The following is a 19,478-nucleotide window of genomic DNA, read 5'->3' as shown; positions in this document are numbered from 1 at the left end:
CTGGTCTTGCTTGGTGTTTTGTGATGCTTGTTCCTGTGATCGATGAGATGCTTTGAGAAGAGGATTTGGAAGGGGAATGAGACTCCACCGTTCAGCAATGTTCTGTCTTAAAATGCTCATATTGTCATGACAACAATCAGTCGCAGGCATCTGTACCTGGAAAACAGTGTGGGGGAATGACAGAGAGATCTCTGCCTGGTGTGATGAACCTTGAGTCCCTGGACTCCACTCCCCATCACTTATTTATTTAGTGAGCTTCATGGCTGAATGGGGATTTGAACCCAGGCCCTTCCCAGCTCCAGGTTCAACACTCCAGCCACTCACTACACTATGCTGGACCTCATCCCCCGACCATTGAGCATGAGACTCTTAACCTCAGCGTCACGGCTTCAAGCCCCACTTTGGGCCAACGTTTATTGCATTGCAGGGGGTATGGGCTAGATGATCCTTGCGATCCCTTCCAACTCTACAATTCTGTGAGTCTACCACCGAGTTTGTGCGTCTGTGTTTGATAATGCATTGTTCTTAGGTCCACACTTTCTGACCTGGAAATGAAACACAACAAACACTTGGCCAGACACTCGTTGTGTGGTGGGCAACAGGAGCATAGCGCTCACCCTCGCTTGCATTGTTTTATTATGTTTTTAATATTTTTTGGGGAGCCACCCAGAGTGGCTGGGGCAACCTGGTCCGATGGGCAGCATATAAATATTATTATTATTATTATATCATCATCATCCTAGTCTATATCATCATCATCCTAGTCTCTGCTACAGTAAGCTTTGTTCCAAGGAAGCAGGACCCTGCTCAGAGATCGGGGTAGCATGCAACAACATGTACAAGTTTGAAACTCTTAATCATGGCTTAGAGCCCCACAATGGGCAAAATATTCCTGCATTGCAAGGGGTTGACCTTTGTTGACCCTTCCAACTCACAATCCTATGATTCCTATTAAACCTTAACCATTGCTGGATCCATGCCTATGCTGCCTGGGTGTGGTGTAGTGGTTAAGAGCGGTAGATTCGTAATCTGGGGAACCGGGTTCGATTCCCCACTCCTCCACATGCAGCTGTTGGGTGACCTTGGGCCAGTCACGCTTATCTCAAGTCTCTCAGCCCCACTCACCTCACAGAGTGTTTGTTGTAGGGGAGGAAGGGAAAGGAGATTGTGAGCCGCTTTGAGACTCCTTCGGGTAGTGATAAAGTGGTATATCAAATCTAAACTCCCATTCTTCTCCTTTACAAGGTTTCAAGCAGGCATGCTTCCCAATAATAGTTCTGCTCTGTTTTGCCTTGGCCAGACCCTACCTGGAGTTCTGTGTCCAGTTGTGGGCACCCTAGTTTCAGAAGGGTGCTGACAAGGAGGAAGGTGGGCAGAGGAGGGTGACCAGGTTGTTGAAGGGTCTGGAAACCCAAGACCTATCAGGAACAGCTGAGGGATTTGGGTATGTTTAGCCTGGAAGAGAGGAGATACGATAGCTGCCTTCGCATCTCTAGTTGTTTTCTGCTGCTCCAGAGGGTAGGACCTTGACCGAAGAATTCAAATGACATTCAAAGGAGATTGCGCCTGTTAACAGAGAAATCTGAGGGCTCCCTTGGACAAAAAAACAAGGACACCAGCCAGGAATACCAGAGCAAAACAGCAGCCAGTAGGCTTGGTCTTTATTGAAGACTGTCGCGACAGGACTCCCACCTGCCACCAGGTGGAACAAGATGGAAGCCCTGAACAAAAGAAGACCCCAACCTTTATTAGCTACTAATCCCCCATGCTACACCACTAAGACTACATCATGACTACATCATTGACACATCACAAAGAGGAGGGGTTCAGGGAGGAGTTGTGGTGGTAACCTGAGTGTCTTGTCACCTGTCCGGTTCCTCCTTTCCCCCTCCCCATGATTACATTCCTGAGTACAAAGAGGAGTTCACTGTTTCCTGCCCCCAGAGGGAAGGGCTGGTCACTGTCCTTTGTTTCAGTCCGTACTGAATCCACTTCCATATATAGGTCCTTTGTGAGTGTGATGATCTGTCTAGGACCATCAAGGTTGGCCAACTGGGTAGGGCTCACGCTTGGGAGATTATGCCTGCCTTGTGTCAAGTCTCCCCCCTTTGATAGTCCTTCCTTCATGGTGTAAAATAAAAGTGGAACGGTACAGATCCGATGTATGGCTGATGTGTGTGTGTGTGTGTCGTGTTTGTACAAACTGAATGATTGGGGGGTGGTTCCTGCAACACACCACAGTGGCACAAAACTTAGTCACCTCCCATTTGGATTACTGTAGCGTACTCTACATGGGGCTGCCTTTGAAACGTGCTCAGAAACTTCAGCTGGCTCAAAGGGCTGCAGCCTGATTGTTGACTGGGGCTGGTTCTAGGGAGCAGGCCACTCCCTTGCTAGAACATTTTCACTGCTGTTTCCGGGCACAATTCAAAGTGCTGGCTGTGACCAATAAAGCGCTATACAGCTTAGGTCCCAGCTACTGTATCTGAAAGTCCGTATTCCCTCATATACACCTGCCCAGGCTCTGCGATCTTCTCTCAGTGCTGCCACCTCCACAGGGATGTTTGGTGGGTGGCGCAAGAGAGGGTCTTCTCGGTGGTGACTGCTCCCATGCAACTTTGGAACTCCCTGCCTAGAGAGGCCGGACTGGCTCCCTCCTTGCTGTCCTTGAACCAGCAGGAGATGACTTTCCTCTTCCAACAGGCTTTTGGGAACTGACTGCTTTTAACGAAAGGGCCGACGCTGTGCTGTGTTTATTGTAATTATTTGTTACGGTTTTAATGGATTTTTAAATGTGTATATATAGTTTTAGTGTTCATTTATAATGATTGGGTTTTCCCCCTATGTTTGTAGCTGTTCTTATTTTTATCCATAAACCACCTTGAGTCCCTGTCGGGCAAAAAGGCGGGGTGCAATTAAATGATTAATAAGAAACATTAGGAAGAACTTTCTGAGGATAAGAGCTATTCAGAGGTGGAATGGGTCCCCCGGAACGTCATGGACTCCCCTTCCTTGGAGGTTTTTAAACAGAGGCTTGCTGCCCCTCTCTCAGGAATTCTTGAATTGTGGTTCCTGATTTGCAGGGGGCTGGACTGGTACCTTCCAACTGCACAGTTCTATGATTCTACAGAGATGCTGTTAGCTGACCTTGGGACCATTTGCTCACAAAGCAGTGAGCTACAGCTCTTTGTCCCAGGCTCTTGGAGGTGACACTCTGCCTTGGGGAGCACAAGGATGTTCATGCTGTGATAAGTCCTTCAAACATTTGCCAAGTGGCGTTGGTCCATGTGCTGCGGTATCCTGGGGGAACCAGTGCTTCCTCTCAGCTGCGCAATTACATTATTCAAGAGGAAATAGCTTATCAGTTACCTTCCTCTGTTATTAGCCGAGAGATTGGCGAGTCACAAACCCAAGCGCCTTCGGCACATGAGAAGTTTCACCGCTGCTGGTGGCACGAGGTGCAGGTTGAAACAGGAGCACCGCAGTCTGAGGAGGGGGAAATCTCTGCATCAAATCTCATGAAAAACACACAGTAAAAGTTGCCCGTCTTTTTAGATCTATGGCCATTCGCATGACGGGGAGAGTTGAGCCCATCGAGCATATACGACGTGCTTCCTGTCTGGTTTCCTTTTCACCAGGGCAAGGCAAGCGATGGAAATTGCAACTTGAGTTGTCAAGCTGCTTGCATTGTGGGAAGGAGCAGGTGGCGCCTACAATTACCAGGTTTATGAGCATTCCTCGCCAAGAAAGCAAGAGGCACACATTAGTCTACGCTCCTGTCATAGATTAAGCCGGTGTCGTTTATGGGACCCCCTTGAGCAAGCAAGCTGATCCCAGTTACACAGTTTTCTTAATCTGATTTCTTCGCCTGAAGAGTTCAGTACAGTATAGGGTTGTAACGTCTGATTGCTTCATCAGTTAGATTAAAAATGCTTTGGGTCAACTGAGGTGTCCTTTAATCAGAGTGTGTGTGCGCGCGCGCATCACACATGGAGCGGGCCCTGCAACAAAGTGTTGCAGTGTGAAGTGCTTCTGTTCAGGGTTCCAAGTACTCCACCACTACCACCCCGACAGCAGTTTGTGCCCATTGAACATGCTTAGTCTTCATATCAATGGGCAACTCACTCTTCCATCCCCAGTACAGTGGTACCTCGGGGTAAGTACTTAATTCATTCCGGAGGTCCGTTCTTAACCTGAAACTGTTCTTAACCTGAAGCACTACTTTAGCTAATGGGGCCTCCAGCTGCCGCTGCGCCAACGGAGCATGATTTCTGTTCTCATCCTGAAGCAAAGTTCTTAACCCAAAGCACTATTTCTGGGTTAGCGGAGTCTGTAACCTGAAGCGTATGTAACCCGAGGTACCACTGTAATGTCTAAAAATAGCTTGGCAGCGTGAACCAGGAAGTGACATAGCCACTCAACATCATTTCCATGGCCCAGCCATATCTGTATATATATATGCTTTCACTCACATGCACGTTCATAGAATCATAAGAGTTGAAAGGGACCCCGAGGGTCGTCTAGTCCAACCGGCTGCAATGCAGCAATCTCAACTAAAGAACCCATGACAAGTGGCTATCCTTAGGAGAGTCCAGCGCCTTCCCAGGGAGTCTGTTCCACTGTCAAATGGCTCTTGCCAACAGAAATCTTAATACTCTCCCAGTTCATGCCTTGCCTTGGGTAAATCTTCTAGGAAAGATAATCCCATTGTTGGGGTCTGGCCAGCCTGGACGCCACACTCTATAGTTCTCTTATCCTGCGAGGGATGGCAAGAACTGGGGTTGGAGTGACTGACTGTGTGTGTGTATGCGCGCACGCAAGTGCAATATAGGCTAATAATACAGGCCTGCTTTATAGGGTTGTTAGAAGGATTACAGAGGTAATGTATGTGAAGCATACAGAGCACTCAATAAATGGTAAGGATTGTTGTTGTTGTTATCTTGGGATTAGCATGTACTGATTTGCCAACCCAGAATTTATAACGCCACTCTCACTATTTAGAAAGAGGCTGACTCATGCAATCTGCGGCAGTGGCAGCTGCAGTTGGCAGCTCCCTGTCTCTCGGCTCCTGCCAATTCTCTCTCCCTATCCTTAAGTGAACGAACTGAATCAGTGGATTCACTCTGCAGCTGGGAATGAATCAAGAAAGAAGGGGAGGGCAAAGGAGGAAGCTTTGGAAAGCCTTGGTTCAGAGCAAATGTGAGATCATGCAAGGAAGGCGAGGCGACAGCAGCAGCAAGCAGATCAGTGCTGGAAGGATGGCGAGGAATAAAGGCGAGGCCCTTTGAGGCCATGGGAATTGCACATCGCTGACCTAGTATCACACTTCAGGCTCTTGCAAGAATTCTGCAGGCTTGGCAGCAAACTCATTCTCCAAATGTGGTTGCTTAATGTAGCCAAAACAGCATCATCCACGCTCACAAGAGGGGCGTATATAAGCAGGGTCAGGCAAAGTCTAAGGTTTGCAGAAGTACAAAAAATATTGTAATGCCCAACCCCAACCTCTGAGTGGTGGGAGACTGCAGGGGTTTCAGCGCTTTTCCAGGGATTGGTTTCCTTTGAATGAAGGTCACTCAGGGCATTGTCCAGATTGACACACACACACACACACCCCCGCAAACCCACAACAATATCGAGGGGGCAGAAAAGCTTAAATGTGACGGGGGTGCAAGAAAAACAACCTCATATCAATGAAGAAAAAGTATGCTCAGTGCCATGGTATGCAGGCTAGCTGGAGGGACAACAAATGGAATGGAGTATTCTGGAATAGAACATGACTAGCTAATAGGGTGGGAACCTGGACAGCAGCACTCCTCACACTGCAAACATTTTGTTGCAAGTCATATTAGTTACCTAAAGAACAAGAGTCAAAGGAGCAGACAGAAATCGAAAAATAGACCGAATTCCTGTGATCTGCTCCTTTCCCTTCGTTGCACACCCCCAGTGTAAATGAAGGTGGAAAGTCGCAGAAATTTGTGGGACTGGATTTCTCCACTACAGACTCAGATCTTTGCAGCAATATACAGTGGCGTAGTGTGGGGGGTGCAGGGGGGCCCGGCCGCACTGGGCGCAAATCCATGGGTTAAGGGGTGCAAATTACTTGCCTTGCCCCAGGTGCTGACAACCCACGCTACACCACTGGCAATATAACATTAATGTTCACAACCATCAAGCTGGGCTCTTGAGACTTCCGTGAACCTGAAAGATAGCATATTTACTCTTTACTTCATCCTGGCTGGTGTTTCATGCAGAGACAATTCTGTCAGGCTCAGCCATTCCCAGCTATTTCAAATTCCCTTGTGATAGCCAGGTGTTGTCAGAGATCCTTGCAGCTGCCAAGAATGAAATTTGCATGAGCTTCTGTCCTCAACCGGTTTGATGGCTTCCTGTTTACCTGGGAGATGTTGCTTCTGCGGGCAAGGAAGGGAGTCTTAACACCCAGATCCACTATCATCCCAAATGGGTCTGGAGAGGACCTCCAGTTGGGAACAGCTATGCCTCCGTGGCCGATCTGTACAGCGCCTAGTACAAGCCCCCCCCCCCCCAAGTAGCTGACTGTTCACAAAACCAAGAGCAAGATTTATTGTGGCATCGGCTTTCATGGACTAGATCCCACTCTGTCAAATGCATGAAGTGTTATCGTCAGCTGGAAGACTGAGGGACCTAGGGTATGTTTAGCCTGGAAAAGAGAAGACTGAGAGGAGTTATCATAGCCATCTTCAAATATCCAAAGACCTGTCACATGGAAGATGGAGCAAGCATGTTTTCTCCTACTCTGGAGGGTAGGAGCCATGCCAACGGATTCAAGTTACAAGAAAGGAAAAGAACTTTCTGACAGCAAGAGCTGTTTGACAGTGGAATGGACTCCCTTGGAAAGTGGTGGACTCCTTGGAGGTTTTTAAGCAGAGGTTGGATGGCCATCTGTCATGGAGGCTTTAGTTGAGATTCCTGCATTGCAGGGGGTTGGACTAGATGACCCTCGAGTCCCTTCCAAGTCTACAATTCTGTGATTCTAGCAAGGGGAATATACACAGTGGGGACAAGCAGCTTTGAAATACAAGACGTACAGCTTGAGACATTTCCACGCAAAGCTCATGACTACAGTAATTATTCACAATGCTAACCGGTGATAACCCAGTCTTCCTAAAGGTAAAGGTAAAGGTACCCCTGCCCGTACGGGCCAGTCTTGACAGACTCTGGGGTTGTGCGCCCATCTCACTCAAGAGGCCAGGGGCCAGCGCTGTCCGGAGACACTTCCAGGTCACGTGGCCAGCGTGACATCGCTGCTCTGGCGAGCCAGAGCTGCACACGGAAACGCCGTTTACCTTCCCGCTAGTAAGCGGTCCCTATTTATCTACTTGCACCCGGGGGTGCTTTCGAACTGCTAGGTTGGCAGGCGCTGGGACCGAGCAACGGGAGCGCACCCCGCCGCAGGGATTCGAACCGCCGACCTTTCGATCGGCAAGTCCTAGTCTTCCTAGCTAGCTCTAAAGTGGTAGTGGAAACCCTGGTCTCAACTGAGCCCCAAACAAATAGAATCAAACTTGCAAATGAATTCTAGTTCAGTGTCAAAAATACAAACATCAGAAAAACCAAATTAGATGGCTTTCCCCCCTCATAGTCCTTTCCCCTGACTCCCATTTGCCCTCTAGATCGCCATTTGCCAACCTGGAGCCCACTGGGTGTTTTGGACTACAACTCCCATCAGTCCCAGCTGGCATATGGCTAATAGGAGTTGTAGTCCAAGACACCTGAAAGCTGGTGAAAGCTGATGTAGATCATGAACGGTGTTGCCCAACAGGAATCATATCTCATAATTCACCAGCGCGAGCAAAGGATGTGGTTGTCAGCCTTGCCCTAACACCTCAGGAGGCACGGGACCTTCTCAGCGAAGAAGGGAATACTTGGGATGACTTATTCCACCTGGCATAGCTTAGTGATCACTCACCCACTCAAAAATGTTGCATCACTCCAGCTTAGGTGGTGGGAATGGGTGTTGTAGGAAAATGCCCTTTCTATACACTTTAACCGGGTGAGCAGATCCTTCTGCAAATGGCATTAGTAACAAAATTAGAGTCAATTGTGGGTAGAAAGGTAACGCAGCACCACAAGGAAACGTGGCAGTGAAAATGGCCACAAATAAAGAGGCCTCTGACAGGTGAGCATATTTACGAGGCCAGAAATTCCCTTGAACATCAACTTTAACTGCCATCAATCACAACCTCTACATATTTATTCCAGCTGTTGCTTTAAAGGGAAAAAAACTTTCTATGCAAATACTGTCAGTGAAGGGAGATCAGAAGTGGGGTGTGGGGGATGGCTATGGGATGCGATTGAAGGGCAGGGTGATGCCCTCTCTATGCCATGGGGTCAGGACTAAGGGGGTGTTCCAGACTGAGACGGCTGCATGTGTACGTGCATTGTTGCACAAGGTTAAAACCCTGAGGGTAATTTCTGGTTGAAGGCTCAGTCAACACACGGAGCAACCAGGAAACAGCTGCTATCTCCATACTTGGGGGCGAAAAAATTCAAATCCTGCTTTCTGCACTCCCCGGCAGGGAGAAGCTGGCACTGGGAGGCTTCCTGGATGGCCAGCCAAAGAACCGGAGCCCTGACCTCATCAGAAAGCTCTCCCTGCCAAGGCCCCAGACAGACACGTCAACAGGATGACTCATGCTCAGGCAATTGAGCAGGTTTTTGACACTCTTGGCCCTTAAGATACAACAGTCAGACCAATGCAAATTTAGCCATCTCTATCATATCCTCTCTGAGAGCAGAGAACAGGACCCCGGTGGAGTCATCAGTCCTAGTAAACGCAGACCCAAAGCAAAACCTTGTTTGCCTTTCCAGTAAATCTTATTTGTCCAGGGCGAAAATTGGCTCAAGCAAGGGGGATTTCCGGCACTTGCGGTCAACAAACATTAAACTCTCCCATTACCTCAGAGGGTTTCCCCAACAAGATTTCTCCAGCGCAGTGTCTCTGTTTACTGAACAGCACACAGTGCTTTAGTGCCAAAGAGCCAGCCTGGACCCAATGCAGTGAGCAGTCCCCCCATCTTATTTAATATCTCCCTAGATACACACACACAGTGCTCCCCTCTCAGGAGTCCATCATCACCACCCCTCGGAGGTGGATAATCCCTTGCACAGTGGCGTAGCGTGGGGGTGCAGGGGGAGCCGGGCACAACATCTGGGGGTTAGGGTTAGGGGGCGCAAATCCATGGGTTAGGGGGCGCAAATTACTTGCCTTGCCCCGGGTGCTGACAACCCACGCTACGCCACTGCCCTTGCAGCAAAGAAATCGCAACCTACTGGGAATTTAAGCATTAGCATATTTATAAGCTTTCATACACACATCACTGGTTGAGATAATGTTTCAACTGCTTTTAGAAAGTTTTAAGAGTGATTTTAGAATGCTTTTAAGATTGATGTGTTCTCTGCCCTGGGCTCCTTCGGGAGGAAGGGTGGAATAGAAGTTGAATAAGCAATAGTAACAATAGCTAATATGCATATACAGTGGTATTTTTCTAGAATAAGAGGTGCTGGAACTTACCATGAATACGGTACCTCCCTTGTCAATGGCGCCCACCTGAGGTTGTGGTGAGTTTGGGCTGAAAAAAAGCCCCGTGCTCCATGGTTTGGAGGGACTGTAAATAGCAAAGGTGGTTGTGATTATTATTCTGCCTGGCCTTCAGAAAGCCTAGGGGTCCCATTGTTGCAGGAACCCACCCACCCCAATCATTCAGTTTGTACAAACACGACACACACACACATTCACACACGACGCTTCTGTTATAAATTCATAGAAAATCGGCCATACATCGGATCTGTACCGTTCCACTTTTATTTTACACCATGAAGGAAGGACTATCAAAGGGGGGGGGAGAGACTTGACACAAGGCCGCCATAATCCCCCAAGCGGGAACCGTACCCAGTTGGCATGCCAACCTTGATGGTCCTAGACAGATCATTACACTCACAAAGGACCTGCATATGGGAGTGGATTCAGTACGGACTGAAACAAAGGACAGTGACCAGCCCTTCCCTCTGGGGGCAGGAAACAGTGAACTCCTCTTTGTACTCAGGAATGTAATCATGGGGAGGGGGAAAGGAGGAACACGACAGGTGACAAGACACTCAGGTTACCACCACAACTCCTCCCTGAACCCCTCCTCTTTGTGATGTGTCAATGATGTAGTCATGATGTAGTCTTAGGGGTGTAGCATGGGGGATTAGTAGCTAATAAAAGTTGGGGTCTTCTTTTGTTCAGGGCTTCCATCTTGTTCCACCTGGTGGCAGGTGGGAGTCCTGTTGCGACAGTCTTCAATAAAGACCAAGCCTACTGGCTGCTGTTTTGCTCTGGTATTCCTGGCTGGTGTCCTTGTTTTTTTGTCCAAGGGAGCCCTCAGATTTCTCCGTTAACACCATGCATGGCTGTACTTTAGCAGTGTTAGAAACTGGGATAGGAAGCTAGGAGCCATGTGGCTCCTGGGGCCTAGGTTGTGGGCACCAAAACAAAATGTCTAGGCACCTTTTTTTTTCTCCTGCCGTGCTACCAGACCAGGCAGCCTGGGAGCAAAACAACAATAACAACGGTTATTGTTGTTGTCATTGATATTATTTTGCTGTCAGACGAATCAGGTGGTCTGCAGGGTTGAACGGCAGCAAATGGTGCGAGTCTTTTGCTACCGCAATGCCTGGCAAACCAGCTGACAGCAGCCCGGACATCTCCCAGTGCCAAAAGACTGGTTGCTTGTCAAAAAGTGCTACTAGCACCCGGCTAATTTCGAACACTGGCACTTCCTACCCACACGCATTATCCTCATAAGCTGAGAGGCAAGCCAGACTTCCTGATTCAGCAAGTCTCCCCAAACCTAAGCCAGCTATTTGCTATACATTCACCTGCCCCTCCATCCTCTTTCTTTCCCCACCCGTCCAAGCTGGGAAAATACAAACCCCATGGCCTTGTTCCTAGGTGGCTCTTGATCTTTAAAACTGTAGCAGTTTGGGATCAGGCTATTGGAAGCACCACCTGCCCTTACAGAAATTGCTTGGACTTTAAAGTTTGCCTCTGAGACACTGTATGCAAGCCCACTATCAAGATCTATCAGACTGCCTGGCATCAGAGACACCAGATCTTCGGGGTCCCCCCTCAAAAAGAAAAAAGAAAAGAAAGTACATATGGCCCTATCTTTGTTGAAATACTCCCTTTTAAAAAACAACAACAACCCTGACCTTTTAAAAGATGTTTGTTTCAAACTGTGCTCTATTGAAAGTACCGTGAATCAGGTTTTAAACCGCTCTTTTTCACTTTCTGAAAAACGGATTGCCTTATTGATTTGTTTATTATAGCACAAACTAATTGTTCTGCCATCATCTATCCATACTTGTACATTTATAAATAAATCATTACGAATTTGAATGCATAATTCATATGCTGCCATAGCAATTCCTGTTCAAGAATGAGAAATCTTCATATGCATGAGGGGCGATACTGAATTTCTGCTTTCCCCTTTCTTCATACAAACACATTATGCTTAGGCATTGCGGCTGCATGCTGTACTTTAATGAGCCACTCTTTTTTCCGTAGGCATATTGTGCTAATGCCATTTAGCAGCTATTATATTAAAGTTGCCACTGTTATTAAGGTTCCCACTATATTTTGGTGCTCAGGTGACATGCTTCATTGTTTGAAAAACCTAACAGAATTCGTAGAGGATTCAAAGTACTGTACATCCTTCTGTTTATGTAATGACATTTCCCCCTAAACAACTGGTAGTTTACACATAAAGTCAGCTTCAGATTTCCTGTACTTGAAGAATACAAAGCACCTGCTGCGTAAATAGAAAGCCCAATGTTACAACATTCAGCATCTCCAAATTATGGGCAGGAAAGAACCCCTAAAGCCCTGAACTGCTACCAGGTAATATAGGCAATACTCAGGTAGATGGACTCAGGCTACAATTATAAGGCAGTTCATATAGTCCCACAACATTAAGAGATACCGTATTTTTCCATGTATAAGACGCCTCCATGTATAAGACGCCCCCTACTTTTGGGGACCCCAAATTTAGAAAATGGGCATATGCAATATCTGTGTATAAGACGCCCCCAACCTTAAAGTAAAAAAAAACCTAGCCTTATACACAGAAAAGTACAGTAATTTTGCCAGGCATTGTGGATAGCTTCATTTGTACTTTTAAAATACTGTTTTATTTGGTGAGAAGAGGTTAAAAAAGAAGTCATCTTATTAAATGCTCTGGGAGGGCTCCTGCCATCAGCTCAAGACTGTTTTATTCCAACAAGCTTTTGGGAGCTGTTTTTAAGCAAAGGGCGTTTAATAGTGCTATGCTGTTTTTGCTATCTGTAAGTTAACAGATTTGTGTTTATATTGTTTTAATTCTACTACTAGAGTTTAATTACTTTTTATGTGAATGACTTTCTACTGGGTTTTATAAACAAAGATCATAGGAATAAGAAATGATAATAAACAGGCCAAGTCTCACATCATTCATTTATCACGAAAATAGCATAATAAATTTGCAGTACTGTAATATCTACAACTTTTGGTTCGTTATTAGTGGTCAATGTATATGTTCTTAGCTTGCGAATTGCTTTAAACAAAAGGGAAACAGGATATAACAGAGTTGACAGATAACAGTCAACATTGCATAGCTAAATGCCTAATCAGAAGCCCTTATGGTTGTGCTTAGATTAAGTATGAGTAATACTCATTTTTCCTATTATGTCACCAATGAGACAATATAAAATGTTGGTATATTGATGAACATGGGAATGGGGTTCAAAGTGAAGATAATAATTTATGTTAAAATTCAAATATAGATCAACCACATTGAGCCAAATGCTGATGTGGGGGATTGTTTGTATTCTGGAATACTGGCATAAATTATGAAGTTAATTATGAAATTAATTGGCATCAGGACAAAGCCATTTTTCTTGATCTGTCCACAAGTCAACTGTAGTTTATTTGTTAATCTCTCGGAGTCCTGCTGTTTTATACTGATTGTTTTATTGTTGTGCCAGAAATCTTTCCAGTGTCTGGTTGTGTCTTGTCGTTTGTAATAAACGGCTTATTGATTATCATGTAAGTCCAGATTGTTGTCTTGAATTATATTTAATAAAGCTAATTCTGGTTTGAGACTTCCCATTGTTCTGTTATTTTATTAATTTCTGGAATATCAAATTTCAGAAAAGCTGGATTTAATTCCCATATCAGTTCCCATTAATGTCTAAATTTAAATACTTGTTAACTATTATCTTTTTTATATATATTAGCTTTTTGTATTTTAATCTGTATTGTTTTAATTTTTTTGTAAGCCGCAGTGAGTCCCCACTGTCGGAAAAAGGTGGGATAGAAATGAATAAATATCATTTTTATTAATGGTGATGATGGTTGTGATGATTATATATTCATCCATACCCCTTTTTTCTCTGATGAGGATTCAAGGTGTCTTACAGATAAAATAAAAACACTGGGTGGTTTCTTTTTTGGTTGTTGTTTTTTAAAAAACACAATGAAAATCAACTGAACATTATTGGAATTAAAACCAGGTAAACAACCACAACAAAATAATGCATGCTAAAAGTAAAGAAACAGGGTTGCCACACCTTTCAGTTTCGTGGCACAGACAGAAATCAGATTGGTGTAGCTGGTGAAGATTTAAGGATGTTGATGTTTAAGTTAAATGTTATAACAATTGTGACTTGGGAAACCGTTAAAAGGCTATGCAATGAAATTCAACCAAGGGGAAGCGGGGAAGTCACTTAACAAAGTTAATAAGTGTAATTTTCAATGAGGCTATGATTTATGTTTGCTTGTCTTATGTGTTTGTTTATAATAGAGTGAAAACCATTAAAAAAAAATTGGAAAAACAGCAACAAAATAATGCATGCTAAAAGTAAAGAAACAGGGTTGCCACACCTTTCAGTTTAGTGGCTCAGACAGAAATCAGATGGGTGTAGCTGTTCTTCCCGCATCACTTTACCTCAGAAGCCTCACCAGTTGGATTTCTGCCTGAGTCAACAGGCCGCTGGGAGGGGGGCGCCTCTCCCGCCTGCCCTCCACCAACCGCCTCCCACATTTTTTCCCGCCTTTTCCCCCCTTTGAAAGAGACCTGGGGAGGCGTGGCCTTTCGCCGCGCGCCGCCCCTCTAGCTCCGCATTGGCTGAAAAGAGCAAAAAGGGGCGTGTACCCAAGCGACCGGGCACGCTCTCCTCGTGTCTATATATAGAGGCAGCCGGCAAGAGGCGCCCTTCAGTTGGCTCGCGCGCCTCGCGGGCTACGGGTAAGCGCGGAAAGGGCCGTTGAAAGTCAAAGGCAGAGGAGGCTATGGCCGTCGACGAGCGCGAAGAGGGCGGCGCCTCCGAGGACTTGGAGTGCGGCATCTGCTGCATGCCTTACGACCGCTGCGGCCGCGCGCCGCGGCGCCTGGGGGGCGCGCACGGCTCGTGGAAGCCCTCCCGCTGCCGCCACGTGATCTGCAGCGCCTGCGTGTGTCAGCTGGCGCGCGAGGGCTGGTGGGAGGAGGTCACGTGCCCTTACTGCCGCACCGTCACCTCGCTGCGCGAGCGCGGCAACTTCCTCGTGGCCGGCGTCAGGCGCGGGAGCGCGGGGCTGACGGGCAACCGCCGACGCCTCGTCCTGCCGCCCATCGACGCCGAGCTCTGGCAGCGCGTCGTCCGCCTCGAGAAGCAAGGGGCCGGCAGCGGGAGCAAGGCCGAGGAGCGCCTGGGGGAGAAGGAGGGCGACGATGGCGAGGCCGGCCAGTGGCGCCTGTGGAGGGCGCTGAAGAGACTCCTGAAGGGAGGGAGTGGGGACGGCGATGCGCCTGCGCGGAGCAGGAGAGGGCGTGGCCGGAGCAGTTCCGTGCCCCCCAGGCGGAGACCACCAATCAACCGTGAGTGCCTCTTCTCATGCGGTAGGGGGGCGTGGTCTAATAATAATAATAATAATAATATTTATACCCTGCCCATCTGGCTGCATTTCCCCAGCCACTCTGTGTTAAAAACAGTACAGCATTAAATATTAAAAACTTCCCTAAACAGGGCTGCCTTCAGATGTCTTTTAAAGAGACGATAGCTGCTTATTTCCTTCACATCTGGTGGGAGGGTGTTCCACAGGGCGGGTGCCACTACCAAGAAGGCCCTCTGCCTGGTTCCCTGCAACCTCACTTCTTGCAGGGAGGGAACCGCCAGGAGGCCCTTGGAGCTGGACCTCAGTGTCCGGGCTGAACGATGGGGGTGGAGACGCTCCTTCAGGTATCCTGGGCCTTTGAGGCCGTTTAGGGCTTTCAAGGTCAGCACCAACACTTTGAATTGTGCTCGGAAACGTACTGGGAGCCAATGCAGATCTCTCAGGACCAATGTTATGTGGTCTTGCTGGCTGCTCCCAGTCACCAGTCTGGCTGCCGCATTCTGGATTAATTGCAGTTTCCGGGTCACCTTCAAAGGTAGCCCCACGAAGAGCGCATTGCAGTAGTCCAAGTGGGAGATAACTAGAGCATGCACCACTCTGGCAAGACAGTCCACAGGCAGGGAGGGTCTTAGCCTGCATACCAGGTGGAGCTGGTAGACAGCTGCCCTGGGCACAGAATTAACCTGCACCTCCAAGGACAGCTGTGAGTCCAAAATGACTCCCAGGCTGTGCACCTGGTCCTTCAGGGGCACAATTACCCCATTCAGGACCAGGGAATCCCCCACACCCGCCTGTCCCCCCAAAACAGTACTTCTGTCTTGTCAGGATTCAACCTCATGTTATCGCGATCAATTTTTAAAAATAATTATTAGTAAAAGATTTGTTTTCAATAAGCTTTTGAAAACAGAATAATGGAAAGCCACAGGGAGTGAGGCTCATCATAAAGGTGGGAGGAACAAATAGCCCAGGAGTCTCGAGGGGCTCAGCAGACCTCTCTTGTTGGCAGGTGCCTTGACAGGTGCATGAAGTGCTGCTCACCTTGGGAGATGTGTGTGCATGTTTGGGGTGGTGGATGTAACACTTTGCTGCAACGTGGCCTCTCCACAAATGCTTTTAGTCGCCATAAATGCTTGCCTTTTAAGCCCATCTTCGCTTTTGCTTTGACAGACTTAACACGCCTGGCCTTCTGAGGTGCTGCCTGCTGCCTCCTGCATCTGACTTGTGGGTCTTCTTTCTTCTTTTGTAAAAAGGAAACTTTCTTGCTTTGAAACTTTATGTAGATTTCATTGATTGACTAAAAGGGATTAGTTGGCCAAGGTTTCCTTTAATTGAGTGGCAGCACGGTTATAAGATGTGTCAGTTTGGAGCAAGCAAGCAATCCTACTGGCCGGGTCCTTAATCTCCATTTTATTGACATCACGTAGTTGACTATATTGACATATAGTTTATGTATGTTAATGCTTTTTTCAAAATCCAGGTGTTGGTCAGCTTTTCTGCATGTGGGTGCTGAGCAGTGTATGGGGGCCAGGAGGCAATGTTAAATTACCCCCTTCTGTGCAACAGTTCATCACCACATTGAGTTTTCTTCTGTAGGGTGGTGATGGTGGAGAGAATCCCCAGGTTTCATATTCGTATGTCAAGATGGGAAATTGAGCAAGTGAGCTAGAGCAGGGATGTATTGGTAGACAAAACTATTGTAGACGAGTCCCATCTCCCTTTGGGCTGGAGTGTACTCTAACTTCTTACAACTATATACTTAAAAGCGTGCCAGTCCTTTCCCTTGCCTCCATGATGCAAAGTTGGGTCAGGATGGCGGTTTGGGTGAAACACTTTCTTGCTTTAATATGAGGCTCCTGAATTAGGCTTGTGCTGACGGACATAAGCTTTGGCATTAGCGGTTTTAAATATTTATGGGTCCCCAATTATAGTTCACACCAGTGGCTTTCTTTTTCTCTCCTGTGCAGCCTATGGCCCTGAAATAAAAGACTTGGCACTCATGACTTGCTACATCATCTGAAAAGTGGCTGGTTTGGAATCAACAAGCTTTTATGAGCTTGCTACATCAGAAGAGTAGCCAGCTTGCACCTTCAAGGCTTTGATGAAGCATCCTTTGTCCACCCATGGGGTGTCCTTTCCCTGCAGCACGTGCAGGATGAATGAGGTGATGCACTCTTCTCCTGGTTACCATGCGACAGATTTTCACCATGCTGCTCAGGGAGGTGCTATTCCTTATGACCCCACGGAGGCCATTGCAGACAGATGACCCAAGAGGAGCTACAGAAACTCTTTCATCCCTTCTCCCCTCACAGCTTCTGTCTCCTGAAATGGAGCAGAATGTGGAAGATGGCAGCAGAAAGTGGAGGATGACCTGTCATATGTGATACAAGATTACATCTCTTCTGGACTAAGTCTGTGTCTTGAAGCCTGACTTGCAGTCAATTTATCTTGCACATAGGTTGTTTAACATGGTTCTGAACCATGGAAACTTTTCCACTGTCTATGTACCTTTCAAAAAACTGAGGGGGCATACATGAGATTACCTTCTGAAGGTACCCTCCTACGTGCACTCTGGCAAAAATGGGATGGATGCAGCCAAGATTGGATGGCTTACAATTTGAACATATATTTTGGCACTCATAGTACTTTGCTTTCCTACTGCAAAGTAGCCATTTTAACAAAATTTGGCATGTGCCATTGTTTGAGATCAAGGATGGAAATACTGTGCCTTGCAATCCCTGTGTGTATGTATATTCTGTTTTCAGTCTTGCAAGCTATATCTTTCATATTTGGCTCCCCCCCCCCCCACCCCTCAGACAGCATACCTGAGGGCGAACAAATTTGGTTAAATGGCTTCATGGGAATATTTTGGTATATTATCCAGTTCTTACTAAGGTTTTTTCCCCCCTCTATTGCAACATGTTTTTTTGACACAAAGTTGAGGTTGTTTCCTAGTTTTTCAGATGAGTAACTGAAGTAAAAGTTCATTTGACCAAAGATCCTTTGAGAAGACCATCCAGGCTGTAAGCAGGCCTCATAATCCTTGTGACTGTGTTGGTTTGGCTTGTGCTTCCTCCGACCAACACCATTTTCTTTTGCTGCATTCATTACGAACTACAGAACAGATTCTGCAGGCTCTCCCATTTTGGAAATCTCAGATGTGAAAAGTATCAGAAGAGGCAGTCGGCCTCTCCTAGCTAGATACTGCGTTCTTCCTGACAAGGAAATTATTTAAGTGTTGGTTTGTTGTTTTTTAAAGAAGCATTTCTGTGAAATGTGTTTGGCATACTTAATAATTTCATATTTATAATTCTTCCCCGTTTTGCCAATTGTAACTTATTTAATTTTAATAAAAACCCAAGAGTGGAACTATTATTTTGGTGGTTATCTTTTTGGTTTTGTAAAGAGCCCCTTAGTCCGAAACACATCAGTTAAAGGACCTCACCAATTGAATTCTGACCTACATCTTGATTCCAAATCTTGGCAGCCAAGCAAAACCCCTCAGTCCACAGATTACCAGCCTTTCCACAGCACGCTGTTTGGGAATCATTTTACCAACCTAAAAGATTTCTGGGCCTTTGTTGATGTAGGGGGCCTGCCCCTGCCTTGAGACAAGCCGTTGTCTTGGGTCAGCAGAATGCACAGTGACCCACCTCCTAACTTTGACATGGCAGCAAAAACCTTGAAAATGGGCAGGGCTAATACAGGTCGTAAACCAAAATATCTGAAAGGCTGCTCAGGGTCCAGAAGCTTTGTGAGCTCTTGAAGCAGGGTAGTGCCCTTCATCCAAAAGCTCCCAAGGTGAGGAAACGGTCTAAATTTGGGGGAAGATGGATGTAAAAGACTTAATTGGTTCTTAAAGTAGGAATGGGGCAAATAGTTTACAGTTTTTTATTAATCACATTTATATCCCACCTATTCACTTAGGAGTTCAGGATGGCAGACATATTTCCCCCTCTGTTTCATCTTCACAACCCTGTGAGGTAGGTTTGGCTAAGAGGCAATGACTGGCCCAAGGTCACCAGGTGAGCTTCATTGCCATGTGTGGATTTGAACCCTGGCTTCTCCAAGGTCCTAGTCTGACACTTAAACCTCACTGCATTCAAGAGAGCTTGACAATATTGCAGGTTTGGCTAGCCAGGTGGGATCTGCCATTTCCCAACACCTTGAGTAGATGAGACCTATGTGTGTGTGTTCCCTGCAGCCTGCAAATTCTCCACCTGGGTGACTCAGGCTGCTGCGTTCCTTGCTTTAGCACACCTGTCCCTGGCTCCTTCCGATTCTGGTTTCCCCATCCAGAGAATTGCAGCAATTTCCAAGCCATCATATCCTGTTTAATCATCGCTCTGGACTCTGCAACCAGCCCCTCTCCCATGACTAGGGACAAGGGCTGCTTTTAATGGGCCTGTGTGGGTGGCATCTGCATGACTCACTCTGGCTAGTCCACCCTTGCCCACAGCCAGACACAGATGCAGCAACCGTGGAGGGAAGTGACTCAAACTTTTGGCGGCCTCATTTTGGAAATGAAGTTGGAAATTGCCTTGAG

General features: G+C 46.8%; 1 protein-coding gene and 2 long non-coding RNA genes across 4 annotated transcripts in view; 2 read left to right on the top strand and 1 right to left on the bottom strand.

The window, feature by feature from the left end:
- Window positions 1–680, bottom strand: part of LOC310829115 — a 31,001-nt gene extending 30,321 nt beyond the window's left edge. Inside the window, exon 1 of the long non-coding RNA XR_014557155.1 lies at window positions 1–680. This is a non-coding gene — a long non-coding RNA (uncharacterized lncRNA).
- An 11,878-nt stretch (window positions 681–12,558) lies between these two features.
- On the top strand, window positions 12,559–13,164 carry LOC310830593. The gene is made up of 2 exons (XR_014557658.1): window positions 12,559–12,807; window positions 12,916–13,164. It is a non-coding gene; the product is annotated as an uncharacterized lncRNA (long non-coding RNA).
- A 919-nt stretch (window positions 13,165–14,083) lies between these two features.
- On the top strand, window positions 14,084–18,307 carry RNF227 (ring finger protein 227). Of its 2 annotated transcripts, XM_083707189.1 has the most exons (3): window positions 14,084–14,918; window positions 16,103–16,156; window positions 16,900–18,307. In XM_083707189.1, the coding sequence occupies exons 1-2, from the start codon at window positions 14,351–14,353 to the stop codon at window positions 16,123–16,125; spliced, it is 591 nt and encodes a 196-aa protein (XP_083563315.1). In that variant the 5' UTR covers window positions 14,084–14,350; the 3' UTR covers window positions 16,126–16,156; window positions 16,900–18,307. The 2 variants fall into 2 exon arrangements, with proteins under 2 accessions (XP_083563315.1, XP_083563314.1); XM_083707188.1 differs by lacking the exon at window positions 16,103–16,156 and having other exon boundaries at window positions 14,263–14,918.
- Window positions 18,308–19,478: the final 1,171 nt, after the last annotated feature.

This window comes from Podarcis gaigeae (assembly GCF_964106915.1).
Source record: "Podarcis gaigeae genome assembly, chromosome: 13".
Classification (NCBI taxonomy): Eukaryota; Metazoa; Chordata; class Lepidosauria; order Squamata; family Lacertidae; genus Podarcis; species Podarcis gaigeae.
Note: the sequence above shows the minus strand (reverse complement) of the source record. Positions and strands in the feature narration are given on the sequence as shown.